General features: G+C 39.2%; 3 protein-coding genes across 4 annotated transcripts; 2 read left to right on the forward strand and 1 right to left on the reverse strand.

Moving 5' to 3' along the window:
• Positions 1–1,454: 1,454 nt before the first annotated feature.
• On the reverse strand, positions 1,455–3,022 carry LOC147129365 (stonustoxin subunit beta-like). 2 transcript variants are annotated; one of them, XM_086017160.1, is made up of 5 exons: positions 2,968–3,022; positions 2,852–2,884; positions 2,711–2,773; positions 2,492–2,634; positions 1,455–1,862 (listed from the first exon to the last, which is right to left on the reverse strand). In XM_086017160.1, the coding sequence occupies exons 1-5, from the start codon at positions 3,017–3,019 to the stop codon at positions 1,455–1,457; spliced, it is 699 nt and encodes a 232-aa protein (XP_085873286.1). In that variant the 5' UTR covers positions 3,020–3,022. The 2 variants fall into 2 exon arrangements, with proteins under 2 accessions (XP_085873286.1, XP_085873285.1); XM_086017159.1 differs by having other exon boundaries at positions 2,852–2,893; positions 2,968–3,019.
• A 1,494-nt stretch (positions 3,023–4,516) lies between these two features.
• Positions 4,517–11,650, forward strand: LOC147129366 (tripartite motif-containing protein 16-like). The gene is made up of 4 exons (XM_086017011.1): positions 4,517–4,665; positions 9,365–9,427; positions 9,507–9,649; positions 9,873–11,650. The coding sequence occupies exons 2-4, from the start codon at positions 9,391–9,393 to the stop codon at positions 10,287–10,289; spliced, it is 597 nt and encodes a 198-aa protein (XP_085873137.1). The 5' UTR covers positions 4,517–4,665; positions 9,365–9,390; the 3' UTR covers positions 10,290–11,650.
• A 588-nt stretch (positions 11,651–12,238) lies between these two features.
• Positions 12,239–14,517, forward strand: LOC147129367 (tripartite motif-containing protein 16-like protein). Its single transcript, XM_086017069.1, has 5 exons — positions 12,239–12,435; positions 12,624–12,662; positions 12,754–12,816; positions 13,414–13,553; positions 13,648–14,517. The coding sequence occupies exons 1-5, from the start codon at positions 12,372–12,374 to the stop codon at positions 14,056–14,058; spliced, it is 717 nt and encodes a 238-aa protein (XP_085873195.1). The 5' UTR covers positions 12,239–12,371; the 3' UTR covers positions 14,059–14,517.
• Positions 14,518–17,375: the final 2,858 nt, after the last annotated feature.

Below are 17,375 nucleotides of genomic sequence, written 5' to 3' on the forward strand. Positions count from 1 at the left end.
GAGGGACCAAAAAATACAAAATTCAGTCCAGTTTGATAAATTAACTTTTGATTTTTTTCTCACAGGAATTATGAGGAATTATAAACCCATGCAATCCTAAACTGTGTCATAATCATATAAATCTGCAATACGTACTGGATTTACAGTACAGTACAACGCATGCGTGTTATTCTAAAGATAGACAACAGGGGGAGACGAAGACCATACCACATTGAACAGTCACTTGATAGTATCAATTTGATACATAGTACAGGGCGAAATTGTTTTTGTTTAAATGTATTTTGTCACCCTCGAAAAATAATGGCCTGAATTTTTTTTACATTGTCAAAATATAACTTTTGCTAAGCTAACAGCTTCCAAGCTTGCAGTGGAAAAATACCAAAAAGCTTGAAATAACTGTTTTCCATTAAATAGTGTTTTTTTTGCATTGTAATAAACATTTGAGGGTCAACATAAGCTGTGTTTCTAGATTTCTTTGTATATACGTACTGTAGCTTTACCTAAACTATCTGCTAAGCTAATAGCATCTGAGCTTGTACTGGGAAAATGGCCTTAGAAAAACAATGCAATGGCTCAATTAAATTTTGTATTTGTTTCAAATCTCGACCAACAAACTTGACAAATACACAATATAATTTGCATGGCATGCAGTATTTTCCCCGCATTTTTAACCCATCATTGCTCACTGGTTTGCTTATTGTTTTGCAGGCTGAGGTTTGCTGTCAGCAGCCTAAGCCTGCGGCACCCACTGACCGCCCATGTGAAGCTTCAACAGGAGGAAGTGAAGATTAAAAGGTGGAGAGAAGCTGGAGGTAGACTTTGATGGATTCAAAATGCCTCGTATGACACTGATGGATCGCTTGCCACAAACACCATGCACTTATCACCTCGGCGTTACACAAATGCAGCGTTGCAAATGATCTTTGAATGTGCATGGTTCGTGTGAAACTCACTCAGAAACAAACTACTAATCTTTTGTTTTGATAAACTTTGATAAACCATTAAGTAGATTGTAAATGATTTTATTGTCACATAAAATAAACAGTGTGAGATTACATGTTGCTATAAATTAAAATACAGTTCCAAAAAGCAATATTAAATGTTTATACAAAGACAAATGGCAGATGCTTGCTTGTTTCTAAACTTCAAATGCAACACACATAGCTTATTGATAAACATGCATTTGTATGTACAACACTTTGAAAGGATATACATTTTTCTGGAATCATTTTGTTATTTGTATCAAATGGAAATATATGTATTCTTATATATATATATATATATATATATATATATATATATCTTATATATATATCTTATATATATGTGGTCTTTTATATATGTGGTCTTTTATATATGTGGTCTTTTATATATATGTAAAAAAGACCATTTAATGTGCTTAGACAAACAGCAGCTTCATAATGAATGTCTAAAAATGTGGCCCGGTGAAAGATTCATTCCTTCAAAGTGAGAGTGCATGAGGACTTTTGTCCAACCCAGAACCCAGGCATCATCCTCCCCTTGAAGGAGCTTTTAATGTGCCGCAGGAGTCTCACCTCCCGCCTGCCCTCTGCCTCCGCAACGGCATAGAAGTTGATGACCCCCGCCGGTTGGTCCAGGTACACGCCGATGGTGCTGTACTGGGGGATGTCCCAGATTCCGTTGTAGATGCCGTTGAACCACACCTGGTAGTGGGATCCTCCCCAGCCAAGACCCCAGGACTGCTCGTTCTCTCCCAGGCCGCAGGGTCCGTCGCGTCCCCTCCGCCCGGCCCCTTCGTAGGTGACCCCGGCCACCACCCAACCGGAATACTTGATCTCCCAGTACGCTCGGAAGCCCAAGATTCCTTCTTTGCAAAGAACCTTAGATTGTAAAAACAATGATTTTATGTCAATTGTGGCATAGCATTAAAGCGGAAGTCAACCCAAACGTATTTTTTTCAAGAATATATTCCCAGCAGGCACACTAGTTGAAACTCGGCATTCTGATTAATTTTACATTTGTGGAATATAAGTTAAGATGAAAAATACACTTGTTTTTAGCTATCTCCGGGGTCGGCCGTTTTGTCTTCTGTCGACTGAAAATGACATTACAACTGTTCACAACGACCAATCACGGCTGACCTGTTTTCTAAATCCGAGCCATGATTGGTAGAGATAGCTAAAAACGAGTGTATTAACACTTATTCCACAAACGCACTATTTATCAAAATGCCTTGTTTCAACAAGTGGGCTTGCGTAGAACATATTCTTGAAAAAGAAATGTTTGCGTTGACTTCTCTCTTTAAGCTAACAAATATAATTCTCTTTGTTTTATGTTTAGTTTGACAGTAAACCCCAACTATTAGTGGCAAGTTGAGTTGCCACCATCTAGCGCACACATCTATCATTTCTGCTAGCATATTTGAATAATTATTGATTTTTGTTGTAGAGAAAATGTAAAACGCTATATTTAAATTTTTTGGGCCATATTATCAAAGGGTAAAACCAACCTGCGGTGTATGTTCATATCGCTCTGGCCTGTCGAGTACCGGACAAGTGACATCATCAGTCATTCGGAACACTTTGGAGTCTCCATCTGTTATCCACAACATCTTATTGGCTGTCTTATCATCTAGAGAAAGTTTGATCCAGTCTGTCAAATGTGGGAATACACAGACCCAAATTAAAAGGAGATTTTTAAAAGTACTTGCTGAGAGGATCATGCTTACATTTAAGCAGCTCGGCTCGGCATGTTGGTTCCGGGATGTTTGGGTCGTAGTCAGGAATTTTGTCTGAAAGATAAAAAACCTGACGGTTATAATAAGGTGAAGAGGAAATCTGGAAAAAAAAATAATTTATTGCAAACTCACCTTGAAGAACAGACAAATTTTTGGGCTTCTTCCCTATTTTCTCTAACAAAAAATACATACAGTGCAGTTTATTATCCCAACGGAATTATGAGTGATTTTGAGCATGATCCATTTACCAGGTCTGCAGGCTGCATGCAGGATTCTCGTACAGGGCGTGCTGGTTGGCATCTTGATGATGTGGTAACACTCTTTACGTCCATCAACGGCGCTCTGCCTGGATCATGCAATGTGCTATCTTATATACTGTACATACAGTACAACACACCCTCCCCGGAAAGAGACTTTTGGTGGGCTCCCTGGGGTATCCAGGCTGACATTTTGGTAAGGTATGTCCAGATAATGAGCTCACTAATGGGCGTGTCACACAGACTCCCAAAGCGGGGTCATCACGTCCATGCCGCTGCCTGGCCTGATGACCCATATTTGTCTGATTAGACTGTCACACGCATCTCTTTGAATCTTGGAAACAGGGAAAGAGTGTGTAATGCATACCAAGTGGGTGCAAACACACTCGGAGGCTTCACATAGATAGCGAAGGATGACATATTTAGTTACACAATACCACTGTATAGTTTTAACCCAGTTGCTAACCAAAACAGCAACTCCTACTGATTTGCATCGACAGTGTCCCAAGACTTGCATGATAAGAGTTTCGTGGACAGAAATATAATGATGGCACATTGTGTATACTGATGTCACCCCTTTGCTGCTTATTTGTTTCCCAACTGTTATTGAAACAAGGCACATATTTTACATTTGAAAAATATCACGACCAAACAATGTATTTAATTATGAAAAATGACATATATTTTTATCTACAGTATATTTAGCGGCAACATATAGTGCCAGGCAGAACAGTTATACGTTCTTCCACTAGATGACAGAAGGTACAACTAACATGTCTCCAGTCCAATTCATACAAAATTATGCTAACTTGGTGTTCAACTAACATTCGCAGATTTCACACAAAATCTACATGTGGGTGCAGTGAGATGAGATAAGGTTTGTCAATATATGCCACAAGATGGCGACAAAGGACTTTTTTGCTATTTGACTAAGCTATGGCCTGACTAGAAAAACATCTTCGCCTCAATTCCGCATAAAAAAATTTAGCACCAAACAATCATATTTTAGGTCAAAATAAAGCAATATTTTTGCATGAGACATAAAGTAGATTTGGCTTAAAGAGGAAGTCAACCCAAAATATGTTCTGCGAGCCCACTAGTTGAAACAAGGCATTCTGATAAATATTGCGTCTGTGGAATAAGAGTTAATCCACTCGTTTTTAGCCATCTCTGGGGACGGCCATTTTGTCACTTCTGTCGACTGAAAATAACATCACAACTACCCAGGGTTCAGGTAACGACCAATCACGGCTCAGCTTTAGAAAACAGGCGAGCTGTGATTGATCGTTCCCTCAACAGAAATGACAAAATGGCCGCCCCCTGAGATGACTAAAAAGGGGTGGATTTTGCTGCTTAACTCATATTGCACAAAAGCACTATTAATCAGAATGCAGTGTTTCAACTAGTGGGCCTGCTGGGAACATATTCTTGAAAAAAATATGTTTGTGTTGATTTCCACTTTAAGCACCAAAACGCCAAATAGCAAAGGACCTGCAAATGGACGACAACAAGGTAAGCATTAGCAAAACAGATTGCATTAGTCAATCTTTGACTCATTTAAAGCCATTTATTTTATGTGATGATAGCCTATAGGTTCCAAAGTCCTGACCTTCACTGTCCCGAGCAGCAAGAAAGCAGGTCAGAGCGTTTGATCCCGGATCACGTCATCTGTCAGCGGTGCTTCAAAAGGTGCGCCTAGTTTTTTTGACCAGCCTATAAAAGGAATAAACCCACATAGACGTAAGCATGCTTTGCTGCTGTGAAAACATTCCTGCGAGCCGGCTCGGCTTTGTATGTCATGTTTAGCATGCTGCTCTCATGTGCGCATCCCAAGTCCGGGTCAGCCTCAGTGGGGGCAGGCGGCCTTGACTGTCCACGTGCCAAAGCTGTAAAGAGCCGGCCGGTGCAACCTAAAGAGGAGTGTTTACGACCGGTGGCGTGTTTCTCGGCTAACTGGACCCGTGCGCTTGGGGGACTTGAAAGCGATGGCACCATAAACGGCTGACGTGATCCTGTAGGTCGAGATCTCGTCACTTTGTCGTGTGACTTACACTGACTTCAGTATTTAGGTTATATATATTTATACGTACCCCACTGTTCCATACATACACATGGATGGTGCCAGATATACTGTACAGTAAAACCATGGCTCTCAAGCGGGGGATAGGGGCCGAGCCCTAAAGTGCACTCCCCTGATTTTTTTATTTTTATTTTTTATTTTTTATTTAATAGAATGCCTGTGTTCATTTTTTTTATAACAATTGCCTTTGCTCATTGTTATCTTAATGTACTTGAGTTGGGTAAACTATTATGGTTGATTTAACTAACTTACTAAGATTCAGTCCAATGAATGAGTCAGGAAATCAGAGTACTCAGAGAAAATGCACACTGCTAGTGATTTTTTTTTTAAACTGTCTTGTTACATTGTTTAAAAAAAGTCACTACCAGTGTGCGTTTTCCCTGAGTACTCTGGTTTCAGAAAATGCACTTTTTTTTTAAACTGTCTTGTTACACTGTTCAAAAAAATCACATTAATAAATTGTATAGAATAAAATGGTTATTATTTTTTAAAAACTGTCCTGTTACACACAGTAAAAAAAATAAAATAAAATGGGTGAGTCATTTTCCAATCTCGCCATTGATGTTCAATGGAATTCAAGTGTGATGTTCAATGGAATTTATAGGCTCTGACTGGGCTACTCAAGGACATTCTCTTGTCCTGAGGCCACCTCCCTTGGCTTTCGTTGTTCTGCTGAAAGACCAACTGTCACCCCAGTCTGAGGTCAAGTGGCCCGTAGGTCGCCTTTTTTATCCAGGATATCTGTTTACATTGCTGTATTCCTTTTTCCCCGTAACCCTACAGTCTCCCAGTTCTTTTACTGTCACCGCCCTCACGGCTGAGCTCAAGTCCATCCCAGCTGACTTTGGGGGAAGAGGCGGAGTACCCCATGGACTGGTTGTCGGCCAATTGCAGGGCCACTTAGGAAAAATAACAAGGAAAATGTGCTTTCCTGTGACTAAATAACCGAATAAGCAAACACAGCTTACTCTATGTTACCTATTCGGTTGTGTGTTTGTTTTGTTTGTGTGGTTGGGTGCAATCATGCATACCAAAGTCATCCCCTTGCATCAGTGCTGACCGTGTGCCACGTTTTAAAGGTCGGTGATGCAGCAAAGCGCTGGCTGCGTTGGGTATTTTGGCCGGGATTGCCCTCACATTCAAGCGTCCGTGTTTCCGTTTTAAGAAAACCACATTAAAACACCGATCTGGTTACACGCCTCTCGGTGTTATTGACAATTCTGATCTCACATTATAAGTCCGCACCACCAACCGTGACTGTTGCCTCTGTGGCGCATTAAAGGTATATAAGACCTGTCAGTCAGCGTAGACCAAAGCCACTATCAGGATGCCTACCACTGACACAATCATGTCAGACACCTGGAGGTCAGATAATGGTGAGCTGGATTTCCGTCTTTTCGCACAGCTTGATTTAAAGGCTATTTTTCAGCGGCTGATTTCATGCTTGTCATTGTAGTGATGCCCGAATGCTTTCCTTTACTGTCTATGTCATGTCACGCATACGATGAAAGGATTTAGCAAAAAAAAAAAAAAAAAAAAAAAGGGGGAGGAAAAACATACAATGTAACATATTTGAAAAACATACAATGTAACATATTTGGCTGATTTTCACAGGATTTCACACATATATGTTAAAAGGATTTTGCACAAAAAAACGAAACATAACTTTCAGGGAAATTTCTCATAGCGACATAATGAGTGTGGAAACCTTTGGTAAGATCTCGTTGAGGCTTGAAGAAAATCTGTAAATGTATTTGTATGCTCTTAGCACAAAATGGAGAATAGAAGACAACTGCAACGTGTTATATATTATTATTATTATCTTATATTATATATTATTTATTTGCTGTTTGTATATTTGTCAGGAAGGATTAGTAATCATAGCATATTTAATTTCCCTCAAAGGACGAATAAAGTGTCCATTGGTATCTGAGGACGCTTTACAAACAATGTTTATGAGATGAAATGTAAACACAAATTATTCAAATTAAAAATGGACGAGTTGTTAAATTTAATATTTTATACATTTCCATTGAGTTTAATACAAGGCCTTTTTATTTATTAAGTATCAGTGTGGCGTAAGGTTTATTACTGCAGTGTAAAACTGCACTGCATTCTACTGCGAGACGGGTACAATATTTGAAATTTTGCATTTAAATGTAACAGGTAAAATACGTTCAAAGTGGCTCTCACTATGCTGTAATGTCATTTGTGGCTAACTACAATCACAGTCTAAACATATTGTTGAATTAATACCTAACAAATGAGGCAGAATATGTTTTATTGTATTGATTTCCTTTCCTTATTAGATTTTGAATGTGGTCTGTTGGCCTATCGATCAAGTTTGATTGTTTTTTAGTCAGTGATTAGAAGGTGCTTGCAGTGTGCGGTTCATGTGAGGACAACCTCAAGTTATTTTCAGCAAACAGGTGTCTTGCGAGATAAATATCAGCTCGCACATGCTTTACGGAAAGGAAAAAAAAAAAGACAGAAAATGATGAGAAGGTTATTCACTCTGGCTCAGACTCTGTGACTCTCGTCTTTATCATCATGACTCATATTTATTTTTCCTGGAATCACTGCTGTGAGCTGGTGTGAATGTTGGGAGACACTTTATATTGGATGCTGTGGCGCAAGCTGGTATAAATAAAATATATTGGCGATGTTGACATCTTAATACTGTCAGGATTACATGTCTCCACTTCTTGATCTCCACCCTTAACTTGGCCTGCAAAAGTACTTCATTACAAAACTCTTATTAGCACTGAGCCCCTTATATAACATTGTATCATTCTTATCGGGAATGTCATCAAGCATAATATAATCCAATTTGATATTAAATTATGGGATTAACACTTGCAGAGTCCTTGGAATATTTTACAGGGTTTTTTTTTTGTTCGCAGATGAAAAATCCCATTTACATCGATAGAAAAACATTTGGCTCATTTCCCTCATCAACAAACGCGAAACAGTCAAGCGACGTGTAATAAAATAATTGCTGGCAGCCATCAAAAATCAGCTCTTCTTATAATGTTGTCGTGGATGTGATGATGTGACAGAGGCAGATGGCGTTTTGTCAGCAAACATTGGCTCACCTTCCGCCATCTGTTGAGATTTTACACCAGATCAATGTTCGAGCCAAGCACATTGACCTTAACGCAACTCTCAGGGAAAGTCGTATCTTCAAATAACCTGGTGGGGCCTGGGAAACCTTTGGATGTACACTGTTGTTACCATGACAACCACACAAAAGCTATTTTAGTGTTCTTAAATATTGGTGGAAGAGGTGGCAAACATACTCACACTCCATACTTAAACAGAAGTACACAAACGTGTTTGTGTGTGTGTGTGTGTGTGTGTGTGTGTGTGTGTGTGCGTGGGTGGGGGGGATGCTGGTCCCTTTTATGCTATCAAAATAACATGTTTCCATAGCTTTACTACCATTGTGAACTGACTAACCAAAAATGCTAAATTAACTAATGATAGAAATTAAAAGTATGCACCAAACTTGTAGTATGACTCTAGTTCTTTTCAGATAGCACAAGACGTAACACATTTGCCACAAATCATTCTTGCGACTGACATCATCAAACAATTCTGTTAGATAAGTTCCCAGCCTCCTTCCTTCTTCAAAACGTTTGCTGTTGTTAACGCTGCTGCGCTGTCCCATTTCTTTTATGCCTTAATAGTCCTCGAGATCCATTCAGAAATTATGTTTTTGATCAAATTGGGAAAAAGAGAATGGCAGGATGCAAAGTTTGTAACTCAAAGATAAAGAAACAACAACTATGCCATTTACTTCATTCGTCACTATAAAACTAACAGACTGGTTAGCTATGTTAACTTCACAGTTTAGCGAACCGATACTGTAGCAGGTCAAACGATTCATGTCAGTTAGTTGGTTAGGCTTTGTTTTATTTTGAAGACTAAGACAATACAGAGACTGGTTTTGTAAACGTTAATATGTGATTGTGAACGTATTAGTACGGCTAGCTAACGCAATTAGTGCAGTTTAGCTAACAGATAGCTGGTCAAACTTGAACTGAGTTTCATGTCGGTTAGTTTTTCGTTTGATTTTTTTTTCATTAGTTTTTTTGTTTTGTGGAGAAAGCAATAAAGGCGATACAGAGACTGGTTTTGGAAACATTTTTTAAAAATGTGAATGCATTAGTACAGTTAGTTATCACAAGTACAGATACCAAGTGTAAAGTGGCAACCCAAGTAATGACTTGACTAGCTTGATTTTTGCTTAGACGTGACTGTATGTGAATCAAAATAAGCATGTCTTCTCTGTACATCCCCTCTCAGAAAAGACCCCGGGCTACGAAGCCGAAATGCCTGAGCCAAAGACCAGAGCGGATCTCATCAAATGTAAAGACAACATTTTTTTTAATTCCAAAAATTGTTTGTTTTTTACTTGACAACAATGTTTTTTTTCTGTACATGTCAGACTGGATTAACCTTTCCTTCGATGCACGGACAGCCAACAAGGCTCTGTGGGTAACGCAGGGGGGTGCTAAGGTGTCTCGCATGACTGATGACGTCACTTGTCCGGTCTTGGATGGACCGGAGAGATTTGAATACATGCCCCAGGTACTTGGCTGTAAAGGCGAAAACAGCTCAAATGTCACCAGCTGAAATGAAAGACCTGTAATTTGTTGCTAAAACTGGATTAGAGTGCCATGAACGTGTCATCATAGTTACTAAGTAGATGAGATTTAAGATGATTCTAAAACACTTATGTTTATTTAAAGTAAATCTGTATTAAATCTACTGGCGAGTGCTCCTAAATTTACTGTCAACTCCGTTACAAAAGGTGCTCTGCAAAGAGGGCATCCTGGGTGTCCGGGCCTACTACGAGGTGCTGTGTTCCGGCTGGGTGGTGGCCGGCGTGGCCAGCGAACGTGCCGGCAGGAGGAACAAAGATGGCTCCTGTGGCCTCGGGGACAACGAGGACTCCTGGTGTCTGGGCTGGAGCGGTTCCAGTTATCACGCCTGGCACGACGGTCATATATCCGAAATCCGAGACGTTCCCAAGTCTTCCGTATTAGGCGTGTACATTGATCACCCCGCTGGTATTCTCAATTTCTACGCCGTGGAGCAGGGTGACAATGGAGCTGTAGGGCAGGCGGTAACCCTCCTGCAGCAGATTAAGAGTCAGTTTTATGAGAAAATGATGCCAGGGGTCTGGTTGGGTATGCATTCAGACTGCGTGATCCAACGTTGCAACTGACTTTACTGTTGTCATCTTACTCTACTCACTAAAACTTAGCGATAGTCGGCTTTTAGGTGAAATTTCACGATAAACCAAAAATGCACTATAAATGTGGCTCTCAAACATTTTACATCAGGTGTACTAAACGCACCATATGGGCAAGGAAAACCCATCTGGGGAAGAAAAGGAAGAAACCTTGAAGAGATCAGGGTTATAATAGTTTTGGATTTTACATTTATAGTTCGTTTTTGTTTCAATTTGACTCAATTCAATTGCTTTTAATGACTTTTCAATAGTTTTAATGCTTTGTTTTAGTTTGGTTTTTGTGTTAGTTTTAGTTTTTCTTGAAATATGGAGTATTTGTTAAGTACAAGATAAAAATAAATAAATAAACAATAAAGGGCACTAAATATTATCTAACAAGGAGTAGAATGGCAACATCCACAACAGGTTTTTGAACCATGAATGGACCAATACAGTTCCTGGTTCCATTAGAATTGGCATTTGAACAGTCCTCGTTGTCATGCTGTTCACATTTTGACACCGTGAGACCAAGACGACACCTAACAATTGGTCTATAGTAACCCGCCGTTGTGAGGTTTCAAAACAGCAAGTGGTGCAAAAAAGGTTGAAACATTGAGCAGTTCTAAAGTTTGGAGAAGGTCAAATTAATTCACTTATCACCATTATAGTGCATTTTCAGTTCATCCTAAAATTTCAATTTCTTAAAATCCCAACATCCTTATATCTTAGTGAGTAGTTTACATTGTTGCATGAATCAACTAACCTAATTATCACGTCACTATACGTGCAAATGTCGTATGTTTCAGATGGTAAGCAGCTGTGTAGTACAAACCTCAGCGTATTTTGAAAAAGTTCATGTGCAACCCTCACTTGGTGACTTGTACTAAAACAATGTTCAATCTTGTACAGGTAAAGTACAATTTTACTTTCCTATAACATGAAGTCAAACTAAAATAAATGAGCAACTTATCCGACAGAAGCCCCATAAAAAAGCCCCAAAAACTTTTGAACACATTCATGGATGTCATTCTTTAGATTAGGAATGGGCAAGTACCGATACCAGTTATCGGTATCGGGCCGATACCGGTCTTATTTTTTCCAGAAAAAATATTGGATGCAAAAGTTGGACCTTGTGTGTTCCACTCTATCTGGCAACAATTTAGCAGGAAATCGTACGAAAAGTGAAACAAGATAATATATTACCCAGTGACTTGCAGCGACGCACTCCGAAAAGGCCGCGACACATTCCACAAACATGGCGGACATGCTAAGCTTAAAAAAATTCACGTGAAAGCTCTATATTTTATGTCAGCAATACAGCCTATTATTTTCATTCAGTGATTTAATTCATGTGAGACGAAAAAAATATGTGATGATTGTACTAATTAGAGTACATTACTTTTGGTACGACATCTTACTAAATTCTTGCTGTGCGTTACCGTAATTTGTATGTATTCTTTCCTTATTATTGTTGAATGCTGTTTGAGATGTACTGGATGTAAACATGTAAATGATAGTTTAGAAAGTAATAAAAGGCAGAATTGATCCGACTGTGTGTATCACATCTGACTATGATGCTTATCAAAACAGTCCACTGTTCAGTTGTTGACAACAATTTTATTAATTCGGCTTCTTAACATGGAGACGGAAACAAACAAACAAAAATTATTTTTTTTCTTATGCCTCTCATCAAAATTCCCACCGGCTGCGCTCAGGTTCTCAATTTAGAGATCTTATATCGCAGGTCTTAATTTAGTGGCTCATTGCAATAGTGTGTGCTTGAGCTGACAACACTTTTCTGCGCACGCTTCATGGAAAGTTGCGTCCGTGTCAGATGTCTTCCCTTATAGCTCCACTGTATGTATGTCAAAGTCAAGTGGCTCCGGTGGCCCTTGACCCCCTGTGGAGAAGGCGCTCCACTGACCTCAGAATCTGGTTCTGAGATCAACCTCCCCCCCACACACACACTCGGCGCCACCCCCGTCTCGTCCCCGCAGAGGTATAAAAGTCCAACAGTGAGAGTGTGCAACTTCCACTTGCGTGCATCACAACATTCTTCAGCTGCTCAACACGGATATGTTCCTCAAGATGCCAAGCAGGCCCAATTCTGCCATCATCCTGCAAGAGAACAACAAAGCAGGTATAGGACACTAGTTTTGTATGATGTCCACTACATTATATGATTGCGCTGCATATTTATGGTTATAAGTAAGAAAAGCATGTCTCACCAATTTTGTGGTATTTTATCAAGAACAAAAAAAGTAACTGGTGTGGAAATGTAATTTGAGCATTTTTTGGACATGTTTTTAATGCTCTTTCTTTTTACAGGAAAGAAAATCAAGTCCAACAAGAATGACAAAATTAAGGGTACTGATACTGGAAATCCTCGTGCTATCCTTTTATACAAAGACTTCTCTATTCCTACTACTTATTATAATTTTTTTTTGTTTTTTTGCAGAAAAGATCTCCATCTATGTGCCCAACATCCAAGAGCCTTCAAAAAGAGCAGAGCTACTCAAGTGTATGAAGCACACTTTTCATATTATGAAAAGAATACAGTGGATCCTCAAAAGTCAATTGCTCCATTCATCTAAATTCTAAAAAATAGTTTAACCCTTTCATGCATTAATTATGATTTGATGTAATTATTTAAACTATAAATATATTTTTTAGCTTAATTAATAGAGGCGAAGGCAACTTTTAAATAGGTGTCCACTGTAGTGACCATTGTGCATGAAAGGGTTCATTAAAAATATAAACAAGTTTACCTGAAAATATAAACTTTGCCTTTGCAAATATAAAAGTTTACCTGCAAATATAAACATTTTATATGATGTGGCAACATTATTAATTTCACAACGCAAAAGTGAAATTAATAATGTTGCCACACTCAAACATGTATTAACTGCGAAGCCCACATTTACCCTTAATGATTACAAGGACTATAAAGAAAACTAATCAAAAACGAAAAAGCAGAACCCACTGTTGGTTTAAATTTGACTTTTTGGGCCTTTATTTTCCTGAACATTTTGATACAAATCCAGATTGCACCACATCTTGACCTTTGCTGACCCTCTACTGTCTAAAAATGTGAATTCCTGATTTCTCTCCTGTCTAGACTGGATGAATTTGTCTTTGGATGACAAGACTGCCAACAAGATGTTATGGATTTCGGACAACGGCTCCAGGGTGTGTCGCAGGGTCGAGGAGGTTTGTCCCGTCTTAGACCGACCGGAGAGATATGAGTATTCGCCTCAGGTAAGTTTTTGAAGGACCAGTTAATTGAGTAATTGAGGATTACCATACATGTGATGGAATAAAATTGTGAATTATCGCTCTTCTACCTGTGAAGGTTCTGACCAAAGAGAGCATCTGGAACATGAGGGCGTACTGGGAAGTGGAGTGTTTCGGCTGGGTGGTCGTCGGGGCCACCTTCGAGGGAGCGGGCCGCAGGGCCAACTCCGGGCCGAGCGGCCTTGGTGAGAACGAGCAGTCCTGGGGCTTGTGCTGGGCGGGAACGCGCTACCAGATCTGGTTCAACGGCATAAACAAAGACATCAACGACGTGCCCTTTTGCTCCACCATCGGAATGTACATCGACCAGCCGGCGGGCATCATCAGCTTCTACATGGTCAATGGCGAGGGTGCGGAAAGGGAGGTCAAGTTGCTGCACAGGGTCAAAACCAACCTCGACAAAAAGATTCTACCCGGCTTCTGGATGGGAATTCAGTCTGCATGCACGTTACTGAAAAAAGCAGAATGAAAGCAATACTGGTTCAAATTTGCTTTCATGTCACTCCCAGTTGACAATTACTGGCAAACTAAACAGAGTTTAGTGTAATACACTTGTCGTGTATTACCTTAATCATGTCCGATTAGCCTACTGCTAATAGAATATGCAAAACACCACAGATGGGCTAACAAATAGCATTTATGGTGGAGTTATAAAGCCACAATTAATTAAACTGTTTAATTCTTAGTATTTAATTATATTTTTATGTATTACTACATGTTTTTATAAATTCAAATATTATACGTTGCTATTTTTCTTATTTGCTTATTTTTTTGTGGGTTTTTTTGGTTGGCTGTGACACCTTGTACTCCTTTTTATTTTATATGATTTTTGTGCATTGTTCAATGTATTATATGTCCATCACTGTTTCACTGTGACTTGTGTATATTGTTCTACATTATACAATAAAATGATTTTTGAAATAATGAATTTTGTCCCATCTGTTTTCTATACCGCTTATCCTGTGTGGAGTCACTGGTGGAGCCTAGCTGACTAGACTGAGTCATTTCCACTAACAACCCAGGCAAAACTTGGCACCTCCCTGACATACAAAGCTTGTCTCTCGCTTGAGATGTATCACTTAAACAAACTTCCTTGACACCAATTCCTATTTAGACATTTATTACTCAAATTCCGTACTTTAAGATGCAATGGTCAACTTTAACCCTTTGCTGTTGTGGCCGCAGCTCAAAAATGATGAAAGCGTTTGGATGTTACTATGCGGCTGCATGGAAAAGAAGGAGGCCTCACTTTGCCATGGACGAGGGAGGACTCTTCACGCGGATTGCTTTCCCACATTGAAAGATGGAACCTCAGCTTTCCGCCTTCGCACCTCGAGCATCAGCTTTGCGGGACCTAAAATTGGGGCAATGCACGCTAAACATGCCCCCTCCTGGGGCGCAATCCCCAGCGCATCACACAACCTCATTTAACAGGCCAGACATTGAGACTCAAGATGCGCATTAGTCACGGCAGTATGTCCTGTGCATTATTTGTGCGACACATGTTTGGATGACCTCGTGGGAAATGGCATATAGGTTATATTCATACTGCATGCTGCTTGTTGATTTACACCCAACAGCAGCTGTTTGTCTGATCCATACTACCTACTCAATTTGCACTCATTGTGAAAATGTGACTGCAGAACATGACTACTGCACAAAAGATGGATTCATTCTTTAAAACACTGATTCGATGTAAAATTATTTATCAACAAATTATTCATCTACCGACGACTGTCATTAATATTGATGAGCAGAACAATGAAATGCTTTTCCAGTAGAAGGCACAATTAAGATGTATTACCCACCTTTTGCCATTTTAGTCACACACTGGTGGCGTTCCACAAGACTTGCTACTCAGTCCCCTGGCGTTTCTTATACAAATAATTTCTGTAGTTATGGTTTTGCTACTGCATTAGCATAGCATTGTGTTGGATTACATGCATTCTGACTTGACACTGGATATTTGTGAGGAACTTGAGATGAGTTCATCATTATTTCAGTATATATACTTTTGTGTGACGTTTTTATTTGGTGGGGTGCCGTGAGAATTTTCTAATGTAAAATATGTGCCTTGGCCCAATAAAATTTGCAATACACAGATTAAGAGAAAAAAAAACCAACCAACCCATAAAATGAGCGCCCCCCCCCAGAACCCCCCCCCCCCCCCCCCAGAACCCCCCCCCCCCCCCGCAAAGATTGGCGTGCCACTGATCTACATGTTTTGTACATGTGACGTGAGTTTATTCCAAGCGTGCCAGCTAACAAATTCTACGCGGATGTCATCTGGAATTAGAGTCATCCTATATGACACAAATAACGTGACACGTAGGTACAGTATGGAGGGAGGGGGTGGCCTACTTTACTTACAGTACAGAATAATTATTCTCATTGTTATATAAATTAGAAGCATTTGAAGTGCTTAAAACAGAGACATTTGGAGAAATATATGAATAAAGTTGATATATCAAGTGTGTAAACTATTGATTTACATATCAGTGTTCACACTTGAGCACGTGATCATGTTTCATGCCAACACAAGCTTGATGATTTGGATTCAGTGTCTGGTTTTGAAATGACATCTTTCCGCTATGCGCTCCTGTGTTATTATTATTCCTAACTTGGCCAACAACAGCCCTGATTGGCAGCCTCATTTATCCTGACACCTTTGGTTTACTGTGAGGAATATGCATGGTTAATCATTGTTCTGACTTTTTTGAGTATTTGCATCCAATTTAATTGCTCCGGTGCTTTTGAACATTTTTAATCATTTATTCCACGTTTTTGTGAATCTGTGCTTGTCACTTTCAATATTAATAATGTTTTATGCAATAAAATAATGCCTCACTACAGCCTCAAAAGTTAGTTTTTATTTTGATAATAAGCCATACATTCGTCTTATTAGCCAGAGCCTTCTGCTGACAATCATAATGTGAGTCAAATGTGAACCACTTTGGTTTGCACAGTTGATAAAGGGCTCCCCCTGCTGGAAGTTTGTTCTTACTGCACAGCAGTGTCAATGCAAATGTGGTTAAATAATACTTCAATTTTTATCAAATAAAAGATCACAATTGTAGCGACAATATAGTCTTTATTTGTCTCTTAAGTACATCAAAACATTTATAGCAAATATAGTATCAAAACTGGAATTTTGGTGTATCCTGTATCCCCCTGCCCATTTTATTCAATGAATGGCATAAAACACAATTTTAAGCTACCCAATACAATAACTATGTGAATTTCTTTTCTTTTTTTTTCAAGATAGCTACAAGCTTTATAGATGATCTTTTGTATCTTACTTGCTCTGGATGTGAGCAAAATCACTGTGGAGGACAGAGGTTCGACCCACTGTTATAAAGTCGTATTGTATCTAAGTTGCCCATCCCTGCTTTACACCTATATGTTACAAATATTTCTTATTCTAAAACACATTTCCTCACATGCAGTAATGAAATGTCGTTGGGACAAAGAACAAACGAACAATCATTAATATTATTTAGTTTTATTCACTTATTTGTCTGTTTTTGCCTTAAATTGAGACATTGAGCTTGGTTGGATTGTATTTTTTGCAGTGAAGAAAAAGCTTCGTCAACAAGTAAAAATGAGACATAAATCATTTAATGTGTTTATTATTATGGTGTTCAGATGTCAGTCGTGTACAGCTGCACTTCAACGTACTAACATGCGTTTCTTTTCTCCCCCTCCCCATCCATGATGTGGCTAAATATTAGAACTACATTACCCATGGGCACCATGGACTCTCTTATACTGTTTCCTGCTTGAGAG

The sequence above is a fragment of the Filicampus tigris genome, chromosome 19 (assembly GCF_054856515.1).
Source record: "Filicampus tigris isolate MCC_2025a chromosome 19, RoL_Ftig_1.0, whole genome shotgun sequence".
Classification (NCBI taxonomy): Eukaryota; Metazoa; Chordata; class Actinopteri; order Syngnathiformes; family Syngnathidae; genus Filicampus; species Filicampus tigris.

Coding starts and splice junctions, on each gene's coding strand:
- LOC147129365 (XM_086017159.1), bottom strand. CDS start 3,019: ATGCCAACCAGCACGCCCTGTACGAGAATCCTGCATGCAGCCTGCAGA. Junction 2,774..2,851: donor AAATTTGTCTGTTCTTCAAG/GTGAGTTTGCAA, acceptor TTTATCTTTCAG/ACAAAATTCCTGACTACGAC. Junction 1,863..2,491: donor GATATGAACATACACCGCAG/GTTGGTTTTACC, acceptor TTACAATCTAAG/GTTCTTTGCAAAGAAGGAAT.
- LOC147129366 (XM_086017011.1), top strand. CDS start 9,391: ATGCCTGAGCCAAAGACCAGAGCGGATCTCATCAAAT. Junction 9,428..9,506: donor CAGAGCGGATCTCATCAAAT/GTAAAGACAACA, acceptor TGTACATGTCAG/ACTGGATTAACCTTTCCTTC. Junction 9,650..9,872: donor GATTTGAATACATGCCCCAG/GTACTTGGCTGT, acceptor CCGTTACAAAAG/GTGCTCTGCAAAGAGGGCAT.
- LOC147129367 (XM_086017069.1), top strand. CDS start 12,372: ATGTTCCTCAAGATGCCAAGCAGGCCCAATTCTGCCATCATCCTGCAA. Junction 12,436..12,623: donor GCAAGAGAACAACAAAGCAG/GTATAGGACACT, acceptor TTCTTTTTACAG/GAAAGAAAATCAAGTCCAAC. Junction 12,663..12,753: donor CAAGAATGACAAAATTAAGG/GTACTGATACTG, acceptor GTTTTTTTGCAG/AAAAGATCTCCATCTATGTG.